We start from the raw sequence: 23,556 nt of genomic DNA on the forward strand, positions 1-23,556 counted from the left end.
AAAAGAAAGACCACTGAAACATCGGAAATCATGAAAGGAAGGAAGAAAGGAAACAATAAGCAAAATATGGGTAAATTTAATATACTTTTCTTCTTGAATTTCTTGAATTTCATATTTGACAGATGAAGCAAAAATGATAACACTGCTAATTTGGTTCTCTATATACCTAGAAGAGTATTAACACAATTATGGGGGTGGAAAGGTTAAAGGAAGGCAAGATTTCTATGAACTAATAAAATGACAAAACCATTAGATGGTAATAAGTTACTTACATATGGTGTGATACCTAAAAAAATGACTACAAAAGTTGCACAAACAGATATACTCAAGCTGTAAGGATAAATCAAACTGGAATTCTCAGAAAATATTTAAGCAACCCAGATGAAAGTAGGTAAAAGAAACCAAAGAAATGAAGAACAGACAGAAAAGAACAGTAAACAAACAGTAGACATAAATGTCCTAGGTACGCCAATTAAAATAGACAACTTGAAGTTGATTAAGAACATAAACTACCAATATGCTATCAACAAAAACACTCATTTCAAATATAATAATGCAAGCAGATCAATTAAAAGAATGAAAGAAGACATCATGAATGAAATGAAAGCAGAAGTGCCTATATTAGTAGTATTAGAGACTGGACCTGAAAGTGAAGAAAACTGTCAGGGACAGAAAGGGATGTTATATGATGATGAAAGAGTCAATCCACTAAGAAGGCATAATTCTAAATGTATGTGTTCTAACACAGTTGCAAAATACGTGAGCCTAAAACTGATAAAACTGGAGAAATATATAAATCGACAATTATAGTCAAAGACTTCAACATTCTTTTCTGAACAATTGATACAACTAGACAGAATCTTAACAAGGCTATGAAACTCAACACCATCAACCAGCAGGATCTAATCACACTTACAGAACACTCCACACAACAACAGGAGAATACACAGCTTCAGCCAAACAAAAACCCAACAATACAACCAAACTAGAAAACCAATAAGATAACAGAAAGACTTGTAACAAACTTCTAAATAATACATAGGGTGTCAAACAGGACATCTCCAGCAAAATTTAAAAAAATAATTAAATTGAAAGTAAATGAAATTTTTTTGGCCACTGTTAAAGTAGCGCTAGCAGAAAAATGTCATTAAATGCATGTATTAGAAAAGAAAGTTTCAAATCAATAACATTTTTCACCTTTGCAACCTAAAAAAAAAAAAAAAAAGATGAGAGGAGGGGAAGACGGCAGCAAAGTAGGTAGGAGTGGAGCCTATTTCTCCTTGTGCCCACCAGGAACACCTAGGAACAGAGTGAACAACCAATGGAATCACAGCTTACCTGAAGTTTGGAGGCAAAAAATTGCAGAAGACATTGAAAAAACAGGCAGTGAGGAGAGTGCGCTGGGATAGTAAGGTTCCTGGGATCTGTGCCAGGATCAAGGCTGCTGTGGCCCCCAGCCTGGTGCCTACTGCTGGATGGAGGAGAGTTAGAGCACGAGATCCTTCCCCTACCAGAGCAGGGAGGGCAGCCTGGCATTAGGAGGGACCTGGGTGCTGAAAGTCACTGGGGGAAGTAGAAATGAAGTGGGAGACAAACAGAGGTGGTACACACCCACTGGGACTGTGGATGCTGCCACTAGAGAAATTGGGGTGCTGGCGATACCTGGAGAAGGGAGGAGTTGAGCCGTGTCAGACTCAGACTTGGATAGTCTCCAGACTGGTACAAAAAGTGGGGCTGTGTGAAGCACTTATTAAGAACGGCACACATCTACTTTGTAAAGAACTCTCCAGCAGCAGTTGGTGCACCCCAAGGGAGATTTTAGCTACACTCACCCAGAGTGAGTAGCAGAAGGGGAAATGTTTGCCCTGCTAGACTTGCACAGTGCGCTCAAACACTGTGGCTGAGCTGAACCTTGCACCCAGCCTGTCTAGCACTGCCCACATTCAGAGAGCATAGAGGATGACTTTCAGTCAAGATGGAGGTGTAGGTGGAAACGCTGTGCCTTCTCACACAACAAAGTTTAAAGACAACAAAGTTTTAGTAACAAAAACACAACCAAAACAGAAAATTTAACTGTACGGACGTCCGACAACAATGAACCATTCATCCAGACTAGTAAGAGGGGAAGGAGGGTTGCGCAGGAAAAACCAGCCAGACTGACTGAGGCTCGCAGGCAGCAGTTGGCAGACCCCAGATCTGGGTAGCAAGAAGCGGACTTGGTGAGGGCACAAGGCAGCTGCCTCACCACGGTCACACATTCACACTCAGATAAATCAGGCAAAGGAGCGAGCAGTGACACACACCAGGCAAACTAGGGCCCCAGCGATGGGAATTAAGGTCTAAAAGCACCAACTGTAAAAACTTTCGGGGTTGAGGTGCTGGGAGAAGCTCCCAGGCTCACAGAGAGTTGACTGGAGAGACCCACAGGGTGCTCGAGGGTGCACAGGCTCACACACCTGGGAACAAGCACCAGAGGGGCCCAATTTGCTTGAGGGAAGCAGGAGAGGGAACCAAAATCTGAGAGAGAGCGTGGAACAAGCACCATTACCCCTCTCCACCCTGCCCCCACATACAGCATCACATCCAAGCCACTGGGTTTCCCTGCCATGGTGAACACCTAAGCCTCCACCCCTCATACATAACAAGCACGAACAGACCAAAATATTATGGCACAAGAAGAACAGCTAAAAGCCCCAGAGCCAATACTTCTAAGCAACCAAGAGATGGCCAATCTATTAGATGCACAGTTCAAAATACTGGTGATCAGGATGCTCACAGAATAGGTTGATTTTAGTCACAAATGAGAGGAACAAATGAAAACTAAACTAACTGAAATGAAGGGAAATGCACAGGAAACCAATAGTGATGTAAACAAAACTGGGACTAAAATCAATGGAGTGGACCAGAAGGAAGAAAGATATGACCAAATAAAAAAGAATGAAGAAACAATAATTCAAGAAAATGAAGAGAAGCTTAGGAACCTCGAGGACATCTTTAAATGTTCCAACATCCAAATTATAGGAGTACCAGAAGGGGAAGAAGAAGAGTAACAAGTGGAAAACTTACTTGAATAAATAATAAAGGAGAACTTCCTCAATCTGACAAAGGAAATAGACCTCCAGGAAATCCAGGAAGCTCAGAGAGTCCCAAAGAAAGTGGACCCAAGGAGGAACACACCAAGGCACATCATAATTACATTAGCCAAGATTAAAATGAAGGGGAGAATTGTAGAAGGAGCAAGAGATAAGGGGACAGTCACCTACAAAGGAGCTCCCATCAAACTGTCAGTTGATTTGTCAAAAGAGACCTTACAGGCAACAAGGTGCTGAAAGAAGTATTCCAAGTCATGAAATCCAAAGACCTACATCTAAGATTGCTCTATTCAGAAAAGCTTTCATTTAGAATGGAAGGACAGATAGAGTGCTCCCCAGATCAGGTCAAGGAATTCAAGGAGTTCATCATCACCAACCCCTTATTATATGAAATATTAAAGGGATTTATCTAAGAAAAAGAAGATAAAAAACATGTACAGTAAAATGACAGCAAACTCACAATTATTAACAAGCACAGCTAAAACAGGAAAAAAAAAACTAAGCAAAAAACTAGAACAGAAACAGAACCACAAAACAGAGATCACATGGAGGGTTAGCAACAGGGGAGTGGGAGGAGGAAAGAGGAGAAAAAGGTACAGAGAATAAGTAGCATAGATGGCAAGTAGAAAATAGACAGGAGGCGGTAAGAATATAATGGGAAATGTAGAAGCTAAAGAATTTATAAGTATGACAATGGACATGAACTAAACCAGGGGAATATGAGTGGGAGAGGGTGTTCAGGTTGAAGGGAAGGAAAGGAAACGGGACAACTGTAATTGCATAATCAATAAACGATAGTTTAAAAAAAGAAGAAAAAAACTATATGCCAAGAAATTTGAAAACCTAACTGAAATGGAAAAATTTCTAGAAAAATATAATCTTCCAAAACTCAATGAAGAAGAAGTAGAAAGCCTGAACAGACCAGTAACAGCAGATAAAATCGAAGCTGTAATCAAAAAACACCCAACACACAAAAGCCCTGGACCAGATGGCTTCACAGGAGAATTCTACAAAGTATTTAAGGAAGAGCTAACCCCTATCCTTCACAGACTATTCCAAAAAATCCAAAATGATGGAAGACTCCCAAACTCTTTTTATGAAGCCAGCATCATCCTAATCACAAAACCAGACAAAGACACAACAAAGAAGAAAATTTCAGGCCAATAACACTGATGAACATAGATGCTAAAATCCTCAAAAAAATGCTGGCAAAACACATCCAACAATACACTAAAAAGATCAAACACCATGACCAAGTGGGATTCATCCCAGGGATGCAAGGATCGTACATCATTCACAATTCAATAAACATAACACATCACATAAACAAAAGGAAAGACAAACATCACATGATTATATTAATAGATGTGGAAAAAGCATTTGATAAGGTAGAGCATCCATTTTTAATAAAAACACTCAACAAAGTGGGAATAGAGGGAGCATTTCTCAAAATAATTAAGGCCATATAGGAGTTTACAGGAATATTAGTATTGAAAGTCCTAGCCACAGCAATCAGACAAAAAAAGAAATAAAAGGCATCCAAATCAGAAAGGAAGAAACAAAATTGTCATTAGTTGCAGATGACATGATAGTGTACAAAGAAAATCCTACAGATTCCACCAAAAAAACTGTTCAGTGTAGTAAATAAATTTGGCAAAACAATGGAACACAAAGTCAATATCCAAAAATCAAAGGGATTTTTGTATAGCAACAGTGAAATATCAGAAACAGAAATCAGAAAAAAAATCCCATTTGATATAGCAAAAAGAAAAACAAAATACCTAGAAATAAACCTAACCAAGGAGGTAAAACACCTATACTCAGAAAACAACACAACAACTTCCGAGAAGATGGAGGCATAGGTGGAAACACTGTGCCTTCTCCCACAGCCACATTTGAATACAATGAAGGTTTGGAGAACAAAGACACAGCCAAAGAACGGAAAATTGAATTATATGGAAGTCCAACATCAAAGAACCGTTCAACCGAGACAGTAAGAGGGGTGGAGCCTGCAGTGGAGCAGGGATGGGCAGGAAAGATCCCCCGACCTAGGCACGCAGGCAGCCTGCACACGGTCAGAGTGTGGAGCAGACTGACCGTGGTCACATATTCACGCACAGTGAGACGGACAGCGCAGGCCCCATGGGGCAAACCCAGTAGTGGAGGTCTGATGGCGGTGGCACACTCGCATGCAGTGGGATGAAACACACAGGCCCCGGGGACAGTGGCAGCTGCAGCACCTGTGGGGGCCAAGGCGGGAGGCAGCAGACAGGACGCCATTGCTCCTCTTTGACCCCGCCCCCACATACAGAGTCACAACCCAGCAACTGAGTTGCCCTGCTCTGGTGAACACCTAGGGCTCTGATCCTGACACCTAACAGTGGCACAAACAGCCCAAAAGATGGAGCAAGAAGAACTCAAAGTCCCAGAGCCCATAACGCTAAGCGACCAAGAGATTGCCAGCCTCTCAGATGCACAGTTCAAGACACGGTTTTATCAGGATACTCACAGAACTGGTTGATTATAGTCAAAAATTAGAGGAACATATGAAGGCTAAATTAATTGAAATGAAGGGAGATGCACAGGAAACCAATAGTGATGGAAAGGAAACTGGGACTCAAATCAATGGAGTGGACCAGAAGGAAGAACGAAACATCCAACCAGAAAAGAATGAAGAAATGAGAATTCAAAAAAATGAGGAGAGGCTTAGGAACCTCCAGGACATCTTTAAACGTTCCAACATCCGGATTACAGGGGTACCAGAAGGGGGAAAGAAACGGCCACAAGTGGAAAACATATTTGAACAAATAATAAAGGAGAACTTCCCCAATCTGGCAAAGGAAATAGACTTCCAGGAAATGCAGGAAGCTCAGAGAGTCCCAAAGAAGTTGGACCCAAGGAGGAACATACCAAGGCACATCATAATTACATCACCCAAGATTAAAATGAAGGAGAGAATCCTAGAAGCAGCAAGAGATAAGGGGACAGTCACCTACAATGGAGTATCCATCATCAGACTGTCAGTGGATTTCTCAAAAGAGACCTTACAGGCAAGAAGGGGCTGGAAAGAAGGATTCCAAGTCATGAAATCCAAAGACCTACAGCAAAGATTGCTTTATCCAGCAAAATTTTCATTTAGAATGGAAGGACAGATAAAGTGCTTCTCAGATAAGGTCAAGTTCAAGGAGTTCATCATCACCAAGCCCCTATTATATGAAATGCTAAAGGGACTTATATAAGAAAAAGAAGATGAAAAATATGAACAGTGAAAGGACAGCAAACTCACAGTTATTAACAACCACACCTAAAACAAAAGCAAACCAAGAGAACAGCTAGATCAGGAGTGGAACCATAGAAATGAAGATCACATGGAGGGTTAGCAACAGGGGAGTGGGAGGAGGAGAAGGGGGGAGAAGGTACAGAAAATAGCATAGACAGTAGGTAGAAAATAGATAGGGGGAGGGCAAGAATAGCAGGGGAAATATAGAATCTAAAGAACTTGAGACACATGGTTATAAACTAAGGGGGAGAATGGTGGGGGAGGGGGTGTGTGGGTGGAAGGGAATGAAGGGGGGCAATAGAACAACTGTAATGGTATAATCAATAAAATATATATTAAAAAAAGAAAACTACACAACACTGAAGAAAGAAATCAAGGAGGACACAAACAAATGGAAACATATACCGTATTCATGAATCAGAAGAATTAACATCATCAAAACGTCCATACTAGCCAAAGCAATTTGCAGATTCAATGTAATATCTGTTAAAGTACCAATGGCATATTTCACAGAAATAGAACAAACACTTCAAAAATTTATATGGAATCATAAATGACCCCAAATAGCTGCAGCAATTTTTAGACAGAAGAGCATAGTAGGAGGAATCACAATACCTGATATCAAAATGTATTAGAAGGCCACTGTAATCAAAACACCTGCTACTGGCATAAGAACAAACACAGGAATCAATGGTTGAGAATGGAGAGCCCAGAAGTAAACCCAAGTCTCTATAGTCAATTAATATTTGACAAAGAGGCCAGCAGCATAAAATGGAGCAAAGATAGCCTCTTCAACATATGGTGTTAGGAGAACTGAACAGCTATGTGCAAAAAATGAAATTCGTATACCAACTTACACCATACACAAAAAATAAATTCAAAAGACAAATACCATATGATATCACCTTTAACAGGAATCTAAACAACAAAACAAACAAGCAAGCAAAATGTAACCAAAGACACTGAAATACAGAACGTGCTGACAGGGTCCAGAGGGTAGAGGGGAGAGAATCACAGGGGAAAAGGAGATGGACTCACATGAATAATTATGAAGGACACAGGGACAATAACTAAGGTGGGGGGTGGAGATGGGAGGGAGGTGGGGAGCACTCGGGGGGCCGGGCTGGGAATACAAGAAAGAAAACTGTGCTTGAACAAAAGTTAAATAAAAATAATAATAAAATAAAATAAAATAAATTCAAGATGAATAAAAGATTTAAATACAAGTCTTGACACCATTAAAGTCCTTAGAGGAGAACACAGGAAGGAAAAATTTCAGACATTCCATTAAGCAATATTTTCACTGATATGTCCCCTAGAGCAAGGGACATGAAGGAAAAAATAAACAAATGGGATCTTATCAAAATAAAAAGCTTCTGCACAGCTAAAGAAAACACCATTAAAATGAAATGAGAACCAGCTATATGGGAAAAGATATTTGCCAATCAGCCCTCAGACAAGAGTTTGATATCCAAAATATATAAAGAACTCACATGACTCCACTCAAAGAAGACAAGCAATCCAATTTAAAAATGGGCAAAGGACTTAAAAAGACACTTCTCCATGGAAGGCATACAGAAGGTCCAGAGACATATGAAAGTATGCTCAGTATTGCTAGACATTAGAGAGGTGCAAATTAAAATCACGATGAGTTACCACTTTACATCGGTCAGAATGGCCATCATAAAGAAAGCAACAAACAACAAATGTTGGAGAGGTTGTGGAGAAAACGGGACCCTAGCACACTGTTGGTGGGATTGAAGAGTGGTACAACCACTATGGAAAACAGTATGGAATTTTCTAAGAAAACTAAAAATGGACGTGCCTTTTGACCCACCAATTCCACTGCTAGGATTATATTCTAAGAACCCTGAAACACCAATCCAAAAGAACTCATGCACCCCATTGTTCATAGCAGCACAATTCACAATACCCAAGTGCTAGAAGCAACCCAAGTTCCCACCAGTAAATAAATGGATCAGAAAACTATGGTACATCTACACAGTGGAATTCTATGCAGCAGAAAGAAAGAAGGAATTCCTACCCTTTGCAACAGCATGGATGGAACTGGAGAACATTTGCCAAGTAAATAAGCCAGGCGATAAAAGACAAATACCATAGGATCTCAACATTATTAGGAACCTAATCAACAAAACAAATAAGCAAGCAAAGTATAGCTAAGAACATTGAAATTGAGAGTAGGCTGACAGTGATCAGAAGGAAAAGGGGAGGGGATAAAGAAAAAGGGTGGAGGGTTTACAGGAATAATTATAAAGAATATATGGACAACAACAAGGGGGGAGTGGAAACGGGAGAGAGTAGTGGGGAGGGCTGGGGTCGTAGGAAGGGATGGGTGGAAAAGGCAGAAAACTGTACTTGAAAAACAGTTTAAAAAATTATAAATAATACCCTGGCTGGTGGAGCTCAGTTGATTGAGGACAGCCTGTGAAGCAAAGGGTCACTGGTTCAATTCCCAGTCAGGGCTCATGCCTGGGTTGCAGTCCAGGTCCCAAAAAGGGGACACATGAGAGGCAACCACACATTGATGTTTCTCTTCCACTCTTTCTCCTTCCCTTCCCCTCTCTCTAAAAAGAAATAAATGAATGAATAAATAAGTAAATAAATAAAAAGTATTAAAAACTTACAAATAATATATGAAACAAATAAAATGGCTTAAATCCCCCCTAAATAAGGAGATGAAAGCAAATACAAAGCAAGCAGAAGGAAGAAAATAATAAAGAGAAGAGATAAAATTGAAAATGGAAAAATCATGAAACAGATGATCTTTTCAAAAAGAAATCAACATAAACAGACAAACTTCTGAAAAGAAGGACAAAGAGATCAGGAAAATTGACACAAATTATCAATTTGTGAAATGAAATGAAATAGAACAGGTTTATTACTACAAATATTGAAGTCATCAAAAGGATAATAGCTCTACAAATATATATTTGACATATGAGACAAAATAGTTCAATTCCTTGAAAAGCATAAACTACTACAAATCACCTATACAAATTACATAGAGAAAACTCCAGACCACTATCTATAATGAATAGACACAAAACTCCTTAACATAACATTACGAAAAAGAATTCAGCAAATTTAAAAAGAACTATACAACACAGCCAAGAAAAGTTTACTTCAGGAATGCATGGAGGTTTCAATATTTCAAAGTCAGTAAATGTAGTATATCACATTATCAGGTTAAAGAAAAAGAATCACATAACTGTGTCAATAAATGCAAAATAAGTAAATGAAAAAATCGATAACCATTCATAATAAAAACTGAGAATAACAGGAATAAAAAAGAAATAAACTTGATTTTAAAAGCATGTAGAAGAGAGAAGATGGTGGTGAAGTAGATGGGAGCTGAGCCCACTTGCTCATGCACCCAACTTGGATGGGACACTTGGCGATCTTTTGAAAGACAAAGTGAACCAACAGAATCTTAGCTGATATAAAGTCTGGAAGCCAGTTTGCCGAAACTTCAAAACATGTGATAGGTAGGTTTATAGGCAGATGGGGGAGTCCCCAGGCATGGTGCCAAAAAATGAGGTTGCCATAGAAAAAATATTGGAAGAGAGCTGAGTCAGTGATTGCAGCCTAGCTTCTCCCTCCTTTCCCTGGGCAGGCAAATCTCAAACCCACCCCAGTGGAAACTTCCATGAACAAAGATTTTTGGAGGGATGGGAAAGGGTCAGGGGGAGAGGGAGGCGATGACGGGGAGAAGGCATGAAAACAAACACACACTGCTGGCGGTGCACAAACTGGGTGGCGGAGCAGGGGAGGTGGTCTCAGGCCAGGACAATTCCAGAGAGTGTCGGGGATCCTGATGAAACCCAGAGGTGGGAGAAGAGGAGGACCACAACTGGCTGACTTAGGTAGACTCTGGACTTGCTAGAGTTGGAGTGTGTAGAAAGCCAGGCAGTAGCTAGGGTTAGGGTCACCAACAAAGGCTTTTTTAAAAAATTAATTGTTCTTCAATTACAGTTGTCCTCATATTTTTCCCTGAATTACTCTCCCCTGCCCTACTCTCCCCCATCTACCACATTGAATTCTCCTACCCACCCCTTGTCTTTGTCCATTTGTCCTTTATACATGTTCCTTGACTCTTTCCTTCTTTCTCCCATTGCCCCCCTCCCCACACCCTCTGGAAACTATCAGTTTGTTCTTTATTTCTATGTATGCTTCTATTTTGCTCACATGTTTGTTTTATTGATTAGGTTCCCCTTATAAGGGAGGATCATATGGTATTTGTCTTTCATCACCTTGCTTATTTCATTTAGCATAGTACTCTCCAGTTCCATCCATGCTATCACAAATGGTGGGAGTTCCTTCATTCTTTTTGTTGCATAGTATTCCATTGTGTAAATATGACACAGTTTTTTTTATGCATTTACTGATGGACATTTAGGCTGTATCCAGTACTTGGTTATTGTAAATAGGGTTGCTATGAACATAAAGGTGGGATTCCCAGCCAAAATGGAGGTGTAAATAGATATACTTTGCCTCTTCCCACAACCAAAAGTAAAACAACAAATTTCAAAACAAAAAGCAACCAAAACTGCCAGAAAATCAAACTGTATGGAAGTCCGAAAACCATGGAGTTAAAGAAGAAACATTCATCCAGACTGGTAGGAGAGGTGTAGACTACCAGATGGAGAGGAGAGGACACATGGCAAGGTGGCACCTAGAGTGGACTGGGGGTGGGGGACCCATATTTGTGTGCAGATAAACCGGGAGGAACAACTGGGGATAGTGATAGACTACAAAACCCAGAGTTCCAGTGCAGGGAGAAAAGCCTCAAAACCTCTGGCTGTAAAAACCTGTGTGAATTGCAGAGGTGGAAGAAACTTCCAGCTGCACAGGAGAGTTCGTTGGAGAGACACACCAGATTTTAGAACATACACAAACCCTCCCACCTGGAAAATAGGACCGGAAGGGCCCAATTTGCTTGTGGGTAGTGGGGCAAGTGACTAAAAGCTGACCAAGAGCTGAACAAGTGGCATGGTTCCTTTTCAGATCTCTCCCCCATAAACAGCGCTACCATGCAGGGATGTGGGTTGCCCTACCCCGGCACACAGCTAAGGATCTGCCCCTTTAGAGTGCAACAGGTGTACCGAGACCAAAAAAAAAATGGCCCAAATGAAAGCACAGATTAAAAATACAACTAGGTGGCCCTGGCTGGCGTAGCTCAGTGGATTGAGCGCGGGCCTGCGAACCAGACGATCGCGGTTCGATTCCCAGTCAGGGCACATGCCTGGGTTGCAAACCGGTTCCTTGCAGGCTAACTACCAGCAGGGGATGCACAAAAGGCAACCATACATTGATGTTTCTCTCCCTCTCTCCTTCCCCTCTAAAAAAAAAAAAATACAACTAGGTGATGAAGAGATCGCCAAACTATCAGATTCAGAGTTCAAAACACTAGTAATCAGGATGCTCATCACAGAAATGCTTAAGTATGGTCACAAAAGAAAGGAAGACGTGAAGGCTATGCAAAATGAAATAAAACAAAATGTTGAGGGAACCAACAGTGAAGGGAAGGAAACTGGGACTCAAATCAATGATGTGGGCCAGAAGGAAGAAATAAACATTCAACCAGAACAGAATGAAGAAACAAGAATTTAAAAGAATGAGTAGAGGCTTAGGAACTTCTGGGACAACTTTAAGCATTCCAACATCAGATCAGAGGGTTACCAGAAGGAGAAGAAGAGCAAGAAACTGAAAACTTATTTAAACATAACAAAGTAGAACTTTCCCAATCTGGCAAAGGAAATAGACTTCCAGAAAGTCCAGGAAACTCAGACAGTCCCAAAGAAGTTGGACCCAAGGAAGTCCACACGAAGGCATATCATAATTATATTACCCAAGATTAAAGGTAAGGAGAGAATCTTAAAAGCAACAACAGAAAAGGAGACTGTTACTTACAAAGGCGTTCCTATAAGATTATCAGCTGATTTCTGAAAAGAAACCTTACAGGCAAGAAGCGACTGCAAAGAAGTATTCAAAGCCATAAAAGACCCCAAATAGCTGCTGCAATTTTGAGAAAGAAGAACAAAGTAGGAGGGATAACAATACCTGATAGCAAACTGTATTACAAGGCCACTGTAATCAAAACAGCCTGGTACTGGCACAAAAACAGGCACATAGACCAATGGAATAGAACAGAGAGCATGGAAATAAACCCAACTCTCTACAGTCAATTAATATTCCACAAAGGAGGCAATAACATAAAATGGAGTAAAGACAGCCTTTTCAACAAATGATGTTGGAAGAACTGGACAGCTACATGCAAAAATATGAAACTCAAGCACCAACTTACACCATACACCAAAATAAATTCAAGGTGGATAAACGACTTAAATATAAGCCGTGAAACCATTAAAGCCCTAGAGGAGAGCATTGGCAGGAAAATCTCAGATATTCCACGCAGCAAGATTTTTACTGATACATCCCCTAGAGCAAGGGACATAAAGGAAAGAATAAACAAATGGGATCTCATCAAAATTAAAAGCTTCTGCATGGCTAAGGAAAACAGTATCAAGATAAAAAGAGAAGCAACAGCTTGGAAAATATATTTGCCAATGATAACTCAGATAAGGGTTTAATCTCCAAAATATACAAAGAACTCACTCGACTCCACTCAAAGAAGACAAGCAACCCGATTAAAAAATGGGCAGAGGACTTGAACAGGCATTTCTCCAAGGAGGACATACAGAGGATCCAGAGACACATGGAAAGATGCTCAATATCACTAGCTATCAGAGAGATGCAAATTAAAACCACAATGAGATACCACTTTACACCAGTCAGAATGGCTATCATAAACAAAGAAACAAACAACAAGTGCTGGAGAGGTTGTGGGGAAAACGGGACCCTAGTTCACTGTTGGTGGGATTGCAGACTGGTACAACCACTATGGAAAATAGTATGGAATTTTCTAAGAAAACTAAAAATGAACATGCCTTTTGACCCAGCAATTCCACTTCTAGGAGTATATCCTAAGAACCCTGAAACACCAATCCAAAAGAACCTATGCACCCTGATGTTCATAGCAGCACAATTCACGATAGCCAAGAGTTGGAAGCAACCTAGATGCCCATCGGTAAGTGACTGGATCAAAAATCTATGGTACATTTACACAATGGAATTCTATGCTGCAGAAAGGAAGAAGGAACTCCTACCCTTTGCAACATCATGGATGGAACTGGAAAGCATTATGCTGAGTGAAATAAGCCAGGCTGTGAAAGACAAATACTATATGATATCACCGTTAACAGGAATCTAAACTACAAAACAAACAAGCAAGCAAAATATGACCAATGACACTCAAATATGGAACAGGCTGACAGGGTACAGAGGGGAGAGGGGAGAGAATCATAGGAGAAAAGGGAATGGACTCACATGAACAAGTATAAAGGACACATGGACAATAACTAAGGGTGGGGGGCAGAAAGGGGAGGGAGGTGGGAGCATGGGGTGGGGGACGGGCAGGGTTGGGAATATAAGACAGAAACCTGTACTTGAACAAGAATTAAATTAAAAAATTATATTAAAAAAAAACAAAGTCATGAAAGTCAAGGACCTACATCCAAGATTACATCACAGCTATCATTTAGAATGGAAAAGCAGATAAAACGCTTCCCAGATAAGGTCAAATTAAAGGAGTTCATCATCACCAAGCCCTTTTTATATGAAATGTTAAAGAGAGTTATCCAAGAAAAAGAATAGGATCAAAAATAAGAACTGTATAATGATAACAAATTCACAACTATCAACAACTAAACCCAAGAGAAAAACTAAAAGAAAAACAAACTGAGCAAACAACTACAACAGGAGCAAAACCACAGAAATGGAGATCACATGGAGGGTTATCAGCAGTGAGAGAGAGAAGAATGGGGGAAAAGGTACAGGGAATAAGAAGCATAAATGGTAGATACAAAATGAACAGGGGGAGGTTAAGAATAGTATAGGAAATGGAGAAGCCAAAGAACGTATATGTATGACACATGGGCATGAACTAAGAGGGGGGCATTGCTTTTGGGAGGAGGGCAGAGTAATGGGGGATAAAAGGGGGAAAATATTTGGGATAACTGCAATAGTATACGCAGTAAAATATTCTTAAAAAATAAGTTAAAAAAGAATATTGTATATTTAAATGACAAGGAGATACCACTACATGTCAATAGAATGGCCAAAACCCCAAAATCTGACATCAAAGATTGATGAGGATGTGAAGCAAGAGAATCTCTGTCATTTCTTCTAGAAATGCAAAATGATACAGCCACTTTAGAAGGCAGTTTGCAATTTCTTAAAAAAAAACTAATACTCTTACTGTACTACCCAACAATTTTGTCCTTGATATCTACCCAGAGGAACTGAAAATATATCTATACAAAAACCTGCACATATTTGTTGTTTATAGCATCTTTATTCACACTTGCCAAAACTTGGAAGTAATCAAGATGGCCTTCCAGCCAAGATGGAGGTGTAGGTGGAAACACTGTGCCTCCTCCAACAACCAAGTTTAGAAACAACAAAGTTTTAGTAACAAAAATGCAACCAAACACAGAAAATTGAACTATATGGACACCAATGAACCATTCAGCAAGACCGGTGGAGGGGCAGAGCCAGCGACTGGTGGAGCAGGGTTGCACAGGAAAACTCAGCCAGACCGACCCAGGAACCCAGGCTCACAGGTGACGGTTGGCAGATCCCAGGTGTGGAGTAGTGACAGGCAACCCCGGTGAGGATACAAGGCGGCAGGCTGACCGCAGTCACACATTCACGTGCAGATAAACCAGGTGAAGGAGCAAGCAGTGAGACGGACCGTGCAGGCCACAGTGGTGGGAAGCAGCGGATGGGACTGCCATTGCCCCTCTTTGACCCCGCTCCCACATACAGTATCACAACCCAGCAACTGAGCTGCCCCGCCCTGGTGAACACCTAGGGCTCTGCCCCTCATATGTAACAGGTGCAAACAGACCAAAACGTCATGGCTCAAGAAGATCTCAAAGCCCCAGAGCCAATAACTCTAAGCGACCAAGAAATAGCCAACCTATCAGACACACAGTTCAAAACACTGGTGATCAGGATGCTCACAGAACTGGTTGATTTTAGTCACAAATTAGAGGAACATATGAAGGCTAAAGTGATTGAAATGAAGAGAAATGCACAGGGAACCCATAGTGATGGAAAGGAAACTGGGACTCAAATCAATGGAGTGGACCAGAAGGAAGAACAAAATATCCAACCAGAAAAGAATAAAGAAACAAGAATTCAAAAAAAATGAGGAGAGGCTTAGAAACCTTCAGGACATCTTTAAATGTTGCAACATCCGAATTATAGGGGTACCAGAAGGGGAAGAGAAAGAGCAAGTGGAAAACTTATTTGAACAAATAATAAAGGAGAATCTCTCCAATCTGCCAAAGGAAACAGACTTCCAGGAAATCCAGGAAGCTCAGAGAGTCCCAAAGAAGTTGGACCCAAGGAGGAACACACCAAGGCACATCATAATTACATCACCCAAGATTAAAATGAAGGAGAGAATCCTAGAAGCAGCAAGAGATAAGGGGACAGTCACCTACAATGGAGTATCCATCATCAGACTGTCAGCTGATTTCCCAAAAGAGACCTTACAGGCAAGAAGGGGCTGGAAAGAAGTATTCCAAGTCTTGAAATTCAAAGACCTGCATCCAAGATTGCTCTATCCAGCAAAGCTTTCACTTAGAATGGAAGGACAGATAAAGTGCTTCTCAGATAAGATCAAATTCAAGGAGTTCATCATCACCAAGCCCTTATTATATGAAATGTTAAATGAACTTATCTAAGAAAAAGAAGATAAAAAATATGAACAGTGAAAGGACAGCAAACTCACAGTTATTAACAACCACACCTAAGACAAAAGGAAACTAAGAGGATAGCTAGATCAGGAGTGGAACCATAGAAATAAAGATCACATGGAGGGTTAGCAACAGGGGAGTGGGAGGAGGAAAAGTGGGGAGAAGGTACAGAGAATAAATAGCATAGAAGGTAGGTAGAAAATAGACAGGAGGGAGGGCAAGAATAGTATGGGAAATACAGAATCTAAAGAACTTAAGACAGGTGGACATAAACTAAAGGGGGGGAATGGGGGAGGGGGTGTGCAGGGTGGAGGGGAATGAAGGGGGGGAAATAGAACAACTGTAATGGCATAAATAATAAAATACATTTTAAAAAAGAAGAAGATGGCCTTTAGTGAATGGATAAACTGTGGTACATAGAGAAATGAAATATTCAGATCTGAAAACAAATGAGCTATCAAGCCATAAAAAGACACGAAGGAATCCTAAATGCATATTGTTAAATAAAAGAAGCCAACTTGAAAAGGCTGTTTTGTATGATTCCAACTATATGACATTCTATAAAAGGAAAAGCTATGAAGACAGTCAAAGGATTAGTGGTGTCCAAGAGTTAGAGGTGAGGTAGGCAAAAATAGGGAATAGGCAGAGCACACAGAATTTTCAGAGCAAATTATTTTTAGTATCAAATTATTCTGTATAACAAAAAAGTGGTGCTTGCATGCCATTATGTATTTGTCAAAAACTGTAGAGTATAAAATACCAAGAATGAACCCTAATGTAAACTATGGAGATTGAGCAATAATGACGTGTCAAGGTAGATTCATAGATTGCAACAAATGTCCTACTTTGGTGCAGGATGTTTTTAGGGGTCAAAGCTGTGTATGTATGGGGGTAGGGCACATATGGGAAATATCTGAGCTCAATTCTGCTGTGATCCCAAACCTGCTCTAACAAATGAAGTGTGTATGTATATATATATATTTTTTTTTTAATGAAGAATCTTTATGGAGATGGAACTGTTCTATTAACTTGACTGTATCAATGGTAATATCATGATTGTGATGTTGTACTAATTCTACTATTGTGAGGAATGAGGTAAAGGTTACAAGTGATCTATTATTTCTTATAACTACAAGTGGAATCTACAATTATCTCAAATAAAAAGATAATTTTTTAAAAAAGTAAATGCAATTAGATGATTGTTAAAATTAAATATTAAAAACTCATCAATAAATGTTGAATAAATAAATGTCAGAGTGGCAAAACACCACTTTTCACTAGAAAAGTAGATGTAGGTTCACAGTACTCTCTATAATAACACACAGAGTTGGATGCTGAATATATAATAAGTGTGACAATAAAAGTAAACTACAAATTATCTGAAGGAAAATGAAAAAAAGATTTGTAAGGAAGAGAAAGTTTCTTTCAACTAAGTAGAACCTTTTTGTTGTTGAAAGCAAGCATTCAGCTACCCATTTTCACAAACTGTTGTTCAAATAACAATAAAAAACACTGTAGAAAGAAGACAGTAGCATTAACAGATCTGCTAATTTATGTAACTTTGTTTGGTGAGACACAGTTAAGACCAATAAATTAAAAATGATATTCCGTTGTGTAGGCATGTGAGTGCACACACTGGCATAAGAACTCATGTATTTACTCATGTACAGCATGGAGGCACAATATTTAGCACATCACCTCAGAAAAGATATTTTTCCTTAACCTTAATAATCACATTATTTAAACATCACACCAGCCAACACTGATGGTCTATGCTACTTAAACATCAGGACTGCAATGAGTGGTCAGCTGTGTGCTTCTTCAATTCCACAAGACCAAGACTAAACTGCCTGAGCACAAATTCAATCTCTTTTTTAACCAAATGAAAGTTATAACAGCATTTATCAATAGTAACTTGGGGGCAGGGAGAGATGAGCAATTTATACAAATGATTATATATGTACGCAATATATAATCATTTAGATCATTACTTGAACTAAATGACCCTTAACTGAGTAGATAACATACTATTCATTTTATAAGATGCTGGGGCAATTTTTCTTTGATTGGGTTATCCTAATATTCCTCATCCCATTTTGCTAGTGTGTATTTACTGGCATAAGCACAAGAAATCATTAACTTTCATTATCTTCTATAAAATACAAAAAATTATGAATTAAATAATGGGGGGATGACAGTCAGTTTTAACTCCTTACTTATACAATTCTGAAACTGAAAACACAACATTTCATATTGAATCACATCTATGGCATTGAGAAATAAGATATGTGAAAGGAGAAAGAAGAAAAAGTAGTAAATGAAGCAAGGGAAGCAATAAGTCCCGATATATAAACATAACACAGGCAAAAAAAAAAAAAATCAGTGAAAAAACAAAATCACAAGAAATAATACCAAAAAGTAGTAGCTGAAGAGGCTCCTATTAATAAATTACCAGTGTTCCAGCTTCTAGTTGCCGTAGAGACCAATATATAAATTTTAAAAATGGTTCATGAAGTTTGGAATTCACAAATGGCATCCACTGTAGGTGCTCTGTCATCACAGGCAAAAGCTAAAATGATGAAAAATATAAATGCATAGTATTTTTAGATATCTGAAACAAATTAACACAATTTTCCAAAAATCATTTTTCCAAAAGAAAGACTTCTCTAACCAAAAAAATCACTTTAAAACTATATGCAATACAATATGGAAATATATATTTTAAATTTTAAATATAGTCATGTGCCACATAATGATTATTCAGTCAATAGACCCCATATACACTGAAGATCCCATGAGATTATTGACAGAGCTGAAAAATCCCTATCACCTAGTGATGTCACAGCCATTTTTAGGTTGTAGTACAAGGACTCCAAAATCAACAATGTTGTCGTTAATATGTCAAACTTTAAGTAGCATGTAGATGAGGATGACACTGAGATGCTCCTAGAGCAGGTTTCTAAGGAACTGACTGTTGAGGAGTTGTGGGAACTAGAATAGGAACATACAGCTGAAGGAGAGGCAAAAGAAAAGGAAACTGCAGAAGACGAAGAAAAAGAACCCTCAAGAGAATTCAGTGAAGGGTTTAGCAGATGCTTTTCCAGGCCTCAACAAATTCCTTAAAAAGTATAAAAATATGGAATCCCAACACCAACAGATATTCATGTAAGTGGGGAATGTCTAGGCCTACCTGAGCCTGTATAGGCCTAGGCTACTTTGTGTTTATTAGTTTTAAACAGAGTAATTTAAAAAGTAAAAACTAATAATAATAGAATAAAAAGTTAAAAAATAGAAAAAAAGCTTGTAGAATAAGGATATAAACAAAAAAAATATTTTGTGCAGATGTACAATGTGTTTGTGTTTAAGCTAAAGGTTAATACAAGAGTCAGAAAGTTTAAAAATTTTTAGTTTATAAAAAGTAAAAATGTTATACTAAGAAAAGTTTATTAAACTTTGTTTATTATTGAATAATATTTTATAAATTTAGTGTCGCCTAAGATTACAGTGTTTATAAAGTCTATCACAATATACAGTATGTCCTAGGCCTTCACATCCACTCACCACTTACTCAGTGACTCACCCAGAGCAACTTCCAGACCTGCAATCTCCATTCTTAGTCAGTGTCCTGTGCAGGTATATCATGTTTAAATATTTTATACCACATTATTACTGTACCTTTTTTTGTTTAGATATGTTAGATACGCAAACACCACTGTGTTACACTTGCCTAAAGTATTCAATATAGTAATGTTATAGCCTAGAAGCAGCAGGCTACACCATATAGCCTAGGTGTGCAGTAGACTATACCATCTAGGTTTGTGTAAGTGCATCTTGTGATGTTCACACGGTGAAATAACCAATGTATTTCTGAAAAAGTGTATTGTATTAAGCAACACATGACCGTACGTATTTTCTTTGACCCAGTATTATCACCACATCTAAGATTTTAAGATTAAACTATAGAAACATACTCTCTGAACTTTAAATGTTTTAATAAATTTATACTACACATATAAACATTAAAATGATAATGGCATCTATAATATTGTGATGGCTTATTTGGGGGTGATAAAAACAGGTTACAAAAGCATAAGTATCATTTACATAAAATAAACCTATTATGAACTTATATTGAAAAAGAAATATGAAAGTATTTTTTAAATATTAACAGAGATTATAGTAACTGAGGTGATATTTACTTTCCTCTTTATGTACGAGTCTTGCATAAATACTTTATGTAATGTCAATTGTTGGAAATAATAGAAAATTTTTAGGTCCAGAAGATGGTGGCGAGGTAGGTGGAAGCTGAACCCACTTGCTTGTGTACCCAACTGGGACACCTAGCCATTCTTCTGAAGAGCAGAGTGAACAGCCAACGGAATCCCAGCTTATATGAAATTAAGAAGCCAAAATCATAGAGGACATTGAAAAACAGATGGTAAGGAGATTGAGTTAGGAAGGTAAGATCGCTGGGACCTGTGCAGGGACCAAGGTTGCTGCAGTGCTCCACAGCTTCCTCCCCTACCAGAGCAGGGAAGGCAGCCCCACACCAGGAGAGACCTGTATGCTTGAAGCCCCTGGAGGGAATAAAGATGAAGTGGGAGACACAGAGAGTGGTAATGCCCCTCTGGGAGTGTGGTTGCCAGGTAAGACATTACCAGAGAAATTGGGGAGCCAGGTGACACCTGGAGAAGGGAGACGAGTGGGCTGTGATGGACCCTGACCCAGATAGTATCTGGACTGGTCAGAGAGTTGGGCTGTTTGAAAAGCCAGGTGCTTGTTTAGAATGGCAGGTGCAAACAAGTAATGTACTCAAAAAACAGGCTCACAGCAGCCATTTAAGTAACTCTTGCAGCAGCTGGGCCAGCAAAGAGGAAGAAGGAGGGGTGCAATTACCTCCAAATCAGGGCACCTCATGGATTGATCAAAGTGGGGCAGTAGGGGCATAGTGGGGTAGCAGTCCTGAGAGAGACTTAATATACTAGGGGAACTATATTGCCTTGAAGGCAATCTGAGAGTGCACAACACCCAGGACAGCAAAGAGGGAGGCAGTGGAGTACAAGTTGCTCCTAATCAGGGCACCACAAGGGTGGCATAATGTGGTGGATTAAAGGCACCTGCCTGGTGCAAATGGACAGTGGGGGCCTGGCTGTGCTCTGAAGACCTAGGCTGGAAGATAGGCACCTGTGAATATTGCAGCCCAGACCTAGGCCTCATCCTCCAAAAAACAACCGGAAAGGAAAAAATTGAAGCCCAGCTCCACTCTGCCTGCAGCATGCTCAGCAGGCTTGAAATCAGCAGGTGGCTTTTCCCCCCTTTTTTGTCCCAAGTGTGAGACAATAATACCTGGAGCTGTGCAAGTACCAAAAAGAGATCCAGAGAGGAATCACAAAGCTAGCTCCAACAACTGAGAAACTGAGACAAATTTCACTTTTCTATCCTATAGCCCTTGCATTTTATTATTTATTTTTATTAATATTTCTTCTCATTTTTCTTTTAAAATTATTTTTAGTTTCTATTCTTTCAGCTTAGTTTTCTGTTTTCATTTTTAATATTTTTATTGATTATGCTATTACAGTTTTCCCAATTTTTCTCCTCTATCCCCCCTCCAGTATTCCCCTGCCTTAGTTCACATTCATGAGTTGTACATGTAAGTTCTTTGAGACCTGTTTTCCATACCATTTTTAACTCTCCCCATCTACCTTATGCCTACTAACCATGCTTCTTCCCTGTACCTTTCCCCCCATTCCTCCCTTCCCATTCCCCAGTGAAATCCCTCCATATGATGACCATTTCTCTGATTCTGTTCCTGTTCTGGTTGTTTGCTTAGTTTTTGTTTCCATTGTTTTTTTCTTTTCTTTTAGGTTCATTTGTTGATAGTTGTGAGTTTGTTGTCATTTTACTATTCATATTTTATCTTCTTTTTCTTAGATAAGTCCCTTTAACATTTCATATAACAATGGTTTGGTGATGATGAACTCCTTTAACTTGACCTTATCTGGGAAGCAGTTTATCTGCCCTTCCATTCTAAATGAAAACTTGGCTGGATACAGTAATCTTGGATGTAGGTCCTTGCCTCTCATTACTTCAAATACTTCTTCCCAGCCCCTTCTTACCTACAAGGTTTCTTTTGAGAAATCACGTAAGAGCCTTATGGGCACTCCTTTGTAAGTAAGTCTTTCCTTTCCTTCTGTTGCTTTTAAGATTCTCTCCTTGTCTTTAATCTTGGGTAACTTAATGACTTGCCTTGGTATGTTCCTCTTTGGGTCCAACTTTTTTGGGACTCTCTGGGCTTCCTGGACTTCCTGGAAGTCTATTTCCTTCACCAGATTGGGGAAGTTTTCCTTCATTATTTGTTCAAATAAGTTTTCAATTTCTTGCTGTTGTTCTTCTCCTTCTGGCATCACTAATAATTCAGATGTTGGAATGTTTCAGGTTGTCCCAAAGGTCTGTGAGAGTCTCTTCACTTTTTTGAATTGTTTCTTCATTTTAATCTGGATGTTTATTTTTTTTTCCTTTTGTCCATATTGTTGCTTTGAGTCCTGGTTTCCTTCCTGCCACTGTTGGTTCCCTGGATATTCTGCTTTATTTCACTTCGGGTATCCTTCATTTGTTTTCTTCATTTCTCGGCCATGCTCAATGAGATCTATGAGCATTTTGATAACCATTTTGATACTCAGATAGGTTGGTGATCTCCTCTTTGCTTACCCCTTTCTGAGGCTTTACTCTGTTATTTCATTTGGGCCATATTTCCTTGGTGCAGCTGACAGGTTGTAAGGGCACTTGCCCTTAGGTATGCACCCTCACAGGGCAACCCTGTTTGCTGTGCTGTGATGCTGCCTGTCGGGGAGGGGCCAGAGAAGTAAAGTGCTGCTAGCCCCTAGCATACTTTTCAACAGACGTGAACTGAGAGCTTATCCTACCATGGCAACCCCAGCCTTCACCCACAGCCACAACTGAGTCACCTTAAGTCAGCCCTCCCATGGAGTCCACTGAGCTCAGCAGCCAGCCCTGCCCCCAAGGTCCTCTGCGTTGAGGTTTTTCCGAGTGGGCCCATGCAATCCACTGTCTTACTGGTCAAATCCCCCCTCCCCAGTCTTGGACCATTACACTATCTTCCTGAGCTTTACTATTGTTGTGGTTAACTCTATTCTTTCACATATACCTACTTTCTTTTATTATCACTATATCTAGTCATCTAACTCTGTTTTCTGGAATCAGCTTATATTTTTTCTTTCCTCTAATAAGGGTCTTATCTCTTTTTCACCTTTAAAACAAGTGACAGGGATGTTAGAGAAGATGGTGGTGAGGTAGGTGGGAGTGGAGCCCAGTTGGAACA

The 23,556-nt window shown here is 39.5% G+C and overlaps 1 protein-coding gene across 10 annotated transcripts in view; it reads right to left on the reverse strand.

The window, feature by feature from the left end:
- The window catches only part of CCDC138 (coiled-coil domain containing 138), a 205,561-nt gene that overhangs the window by 80,254 nt on the left and 101,751 nt on the right, over positions 1–23,556 (reverse strand). For 8 of the 10 annotated variants that reach the window (XM_037070489.1, XM_037070554.1, XM_037070514.1 and 5 more), the window contains one exon: positions 18,670–18,786. The exons of the other annotated variants lie outside the window; for them this stretch is intronic. In XM_037070489.1, coding sequence (XP_036926384.1) covers positions 18,670–18,786 — 117 coding nt within the window. The remainder of the gene's footprint in view (positions 1–18,669; positions 18,787–23,556) is intronic. 10 annotated transcript variants of the gene reach the window in all.

The sequence above is a fragment of the Sturnira hondurensis genome, unplaced genomic scaffold (assembly GCF_014824575.4).
Source record: "Sturnira hondurensis isolate 20B ecotype Veracruz unplaced genomic scaffold, ASM1482457v3 Scaffold0001304, whole genome shotgun sequence".
Lineage (NCBI taxonomy): Eukaryota > Metazoa > Chordata > Mammalia > Chiroptera > Phyllostomidae > Sturnira > Sturnira hondurensis.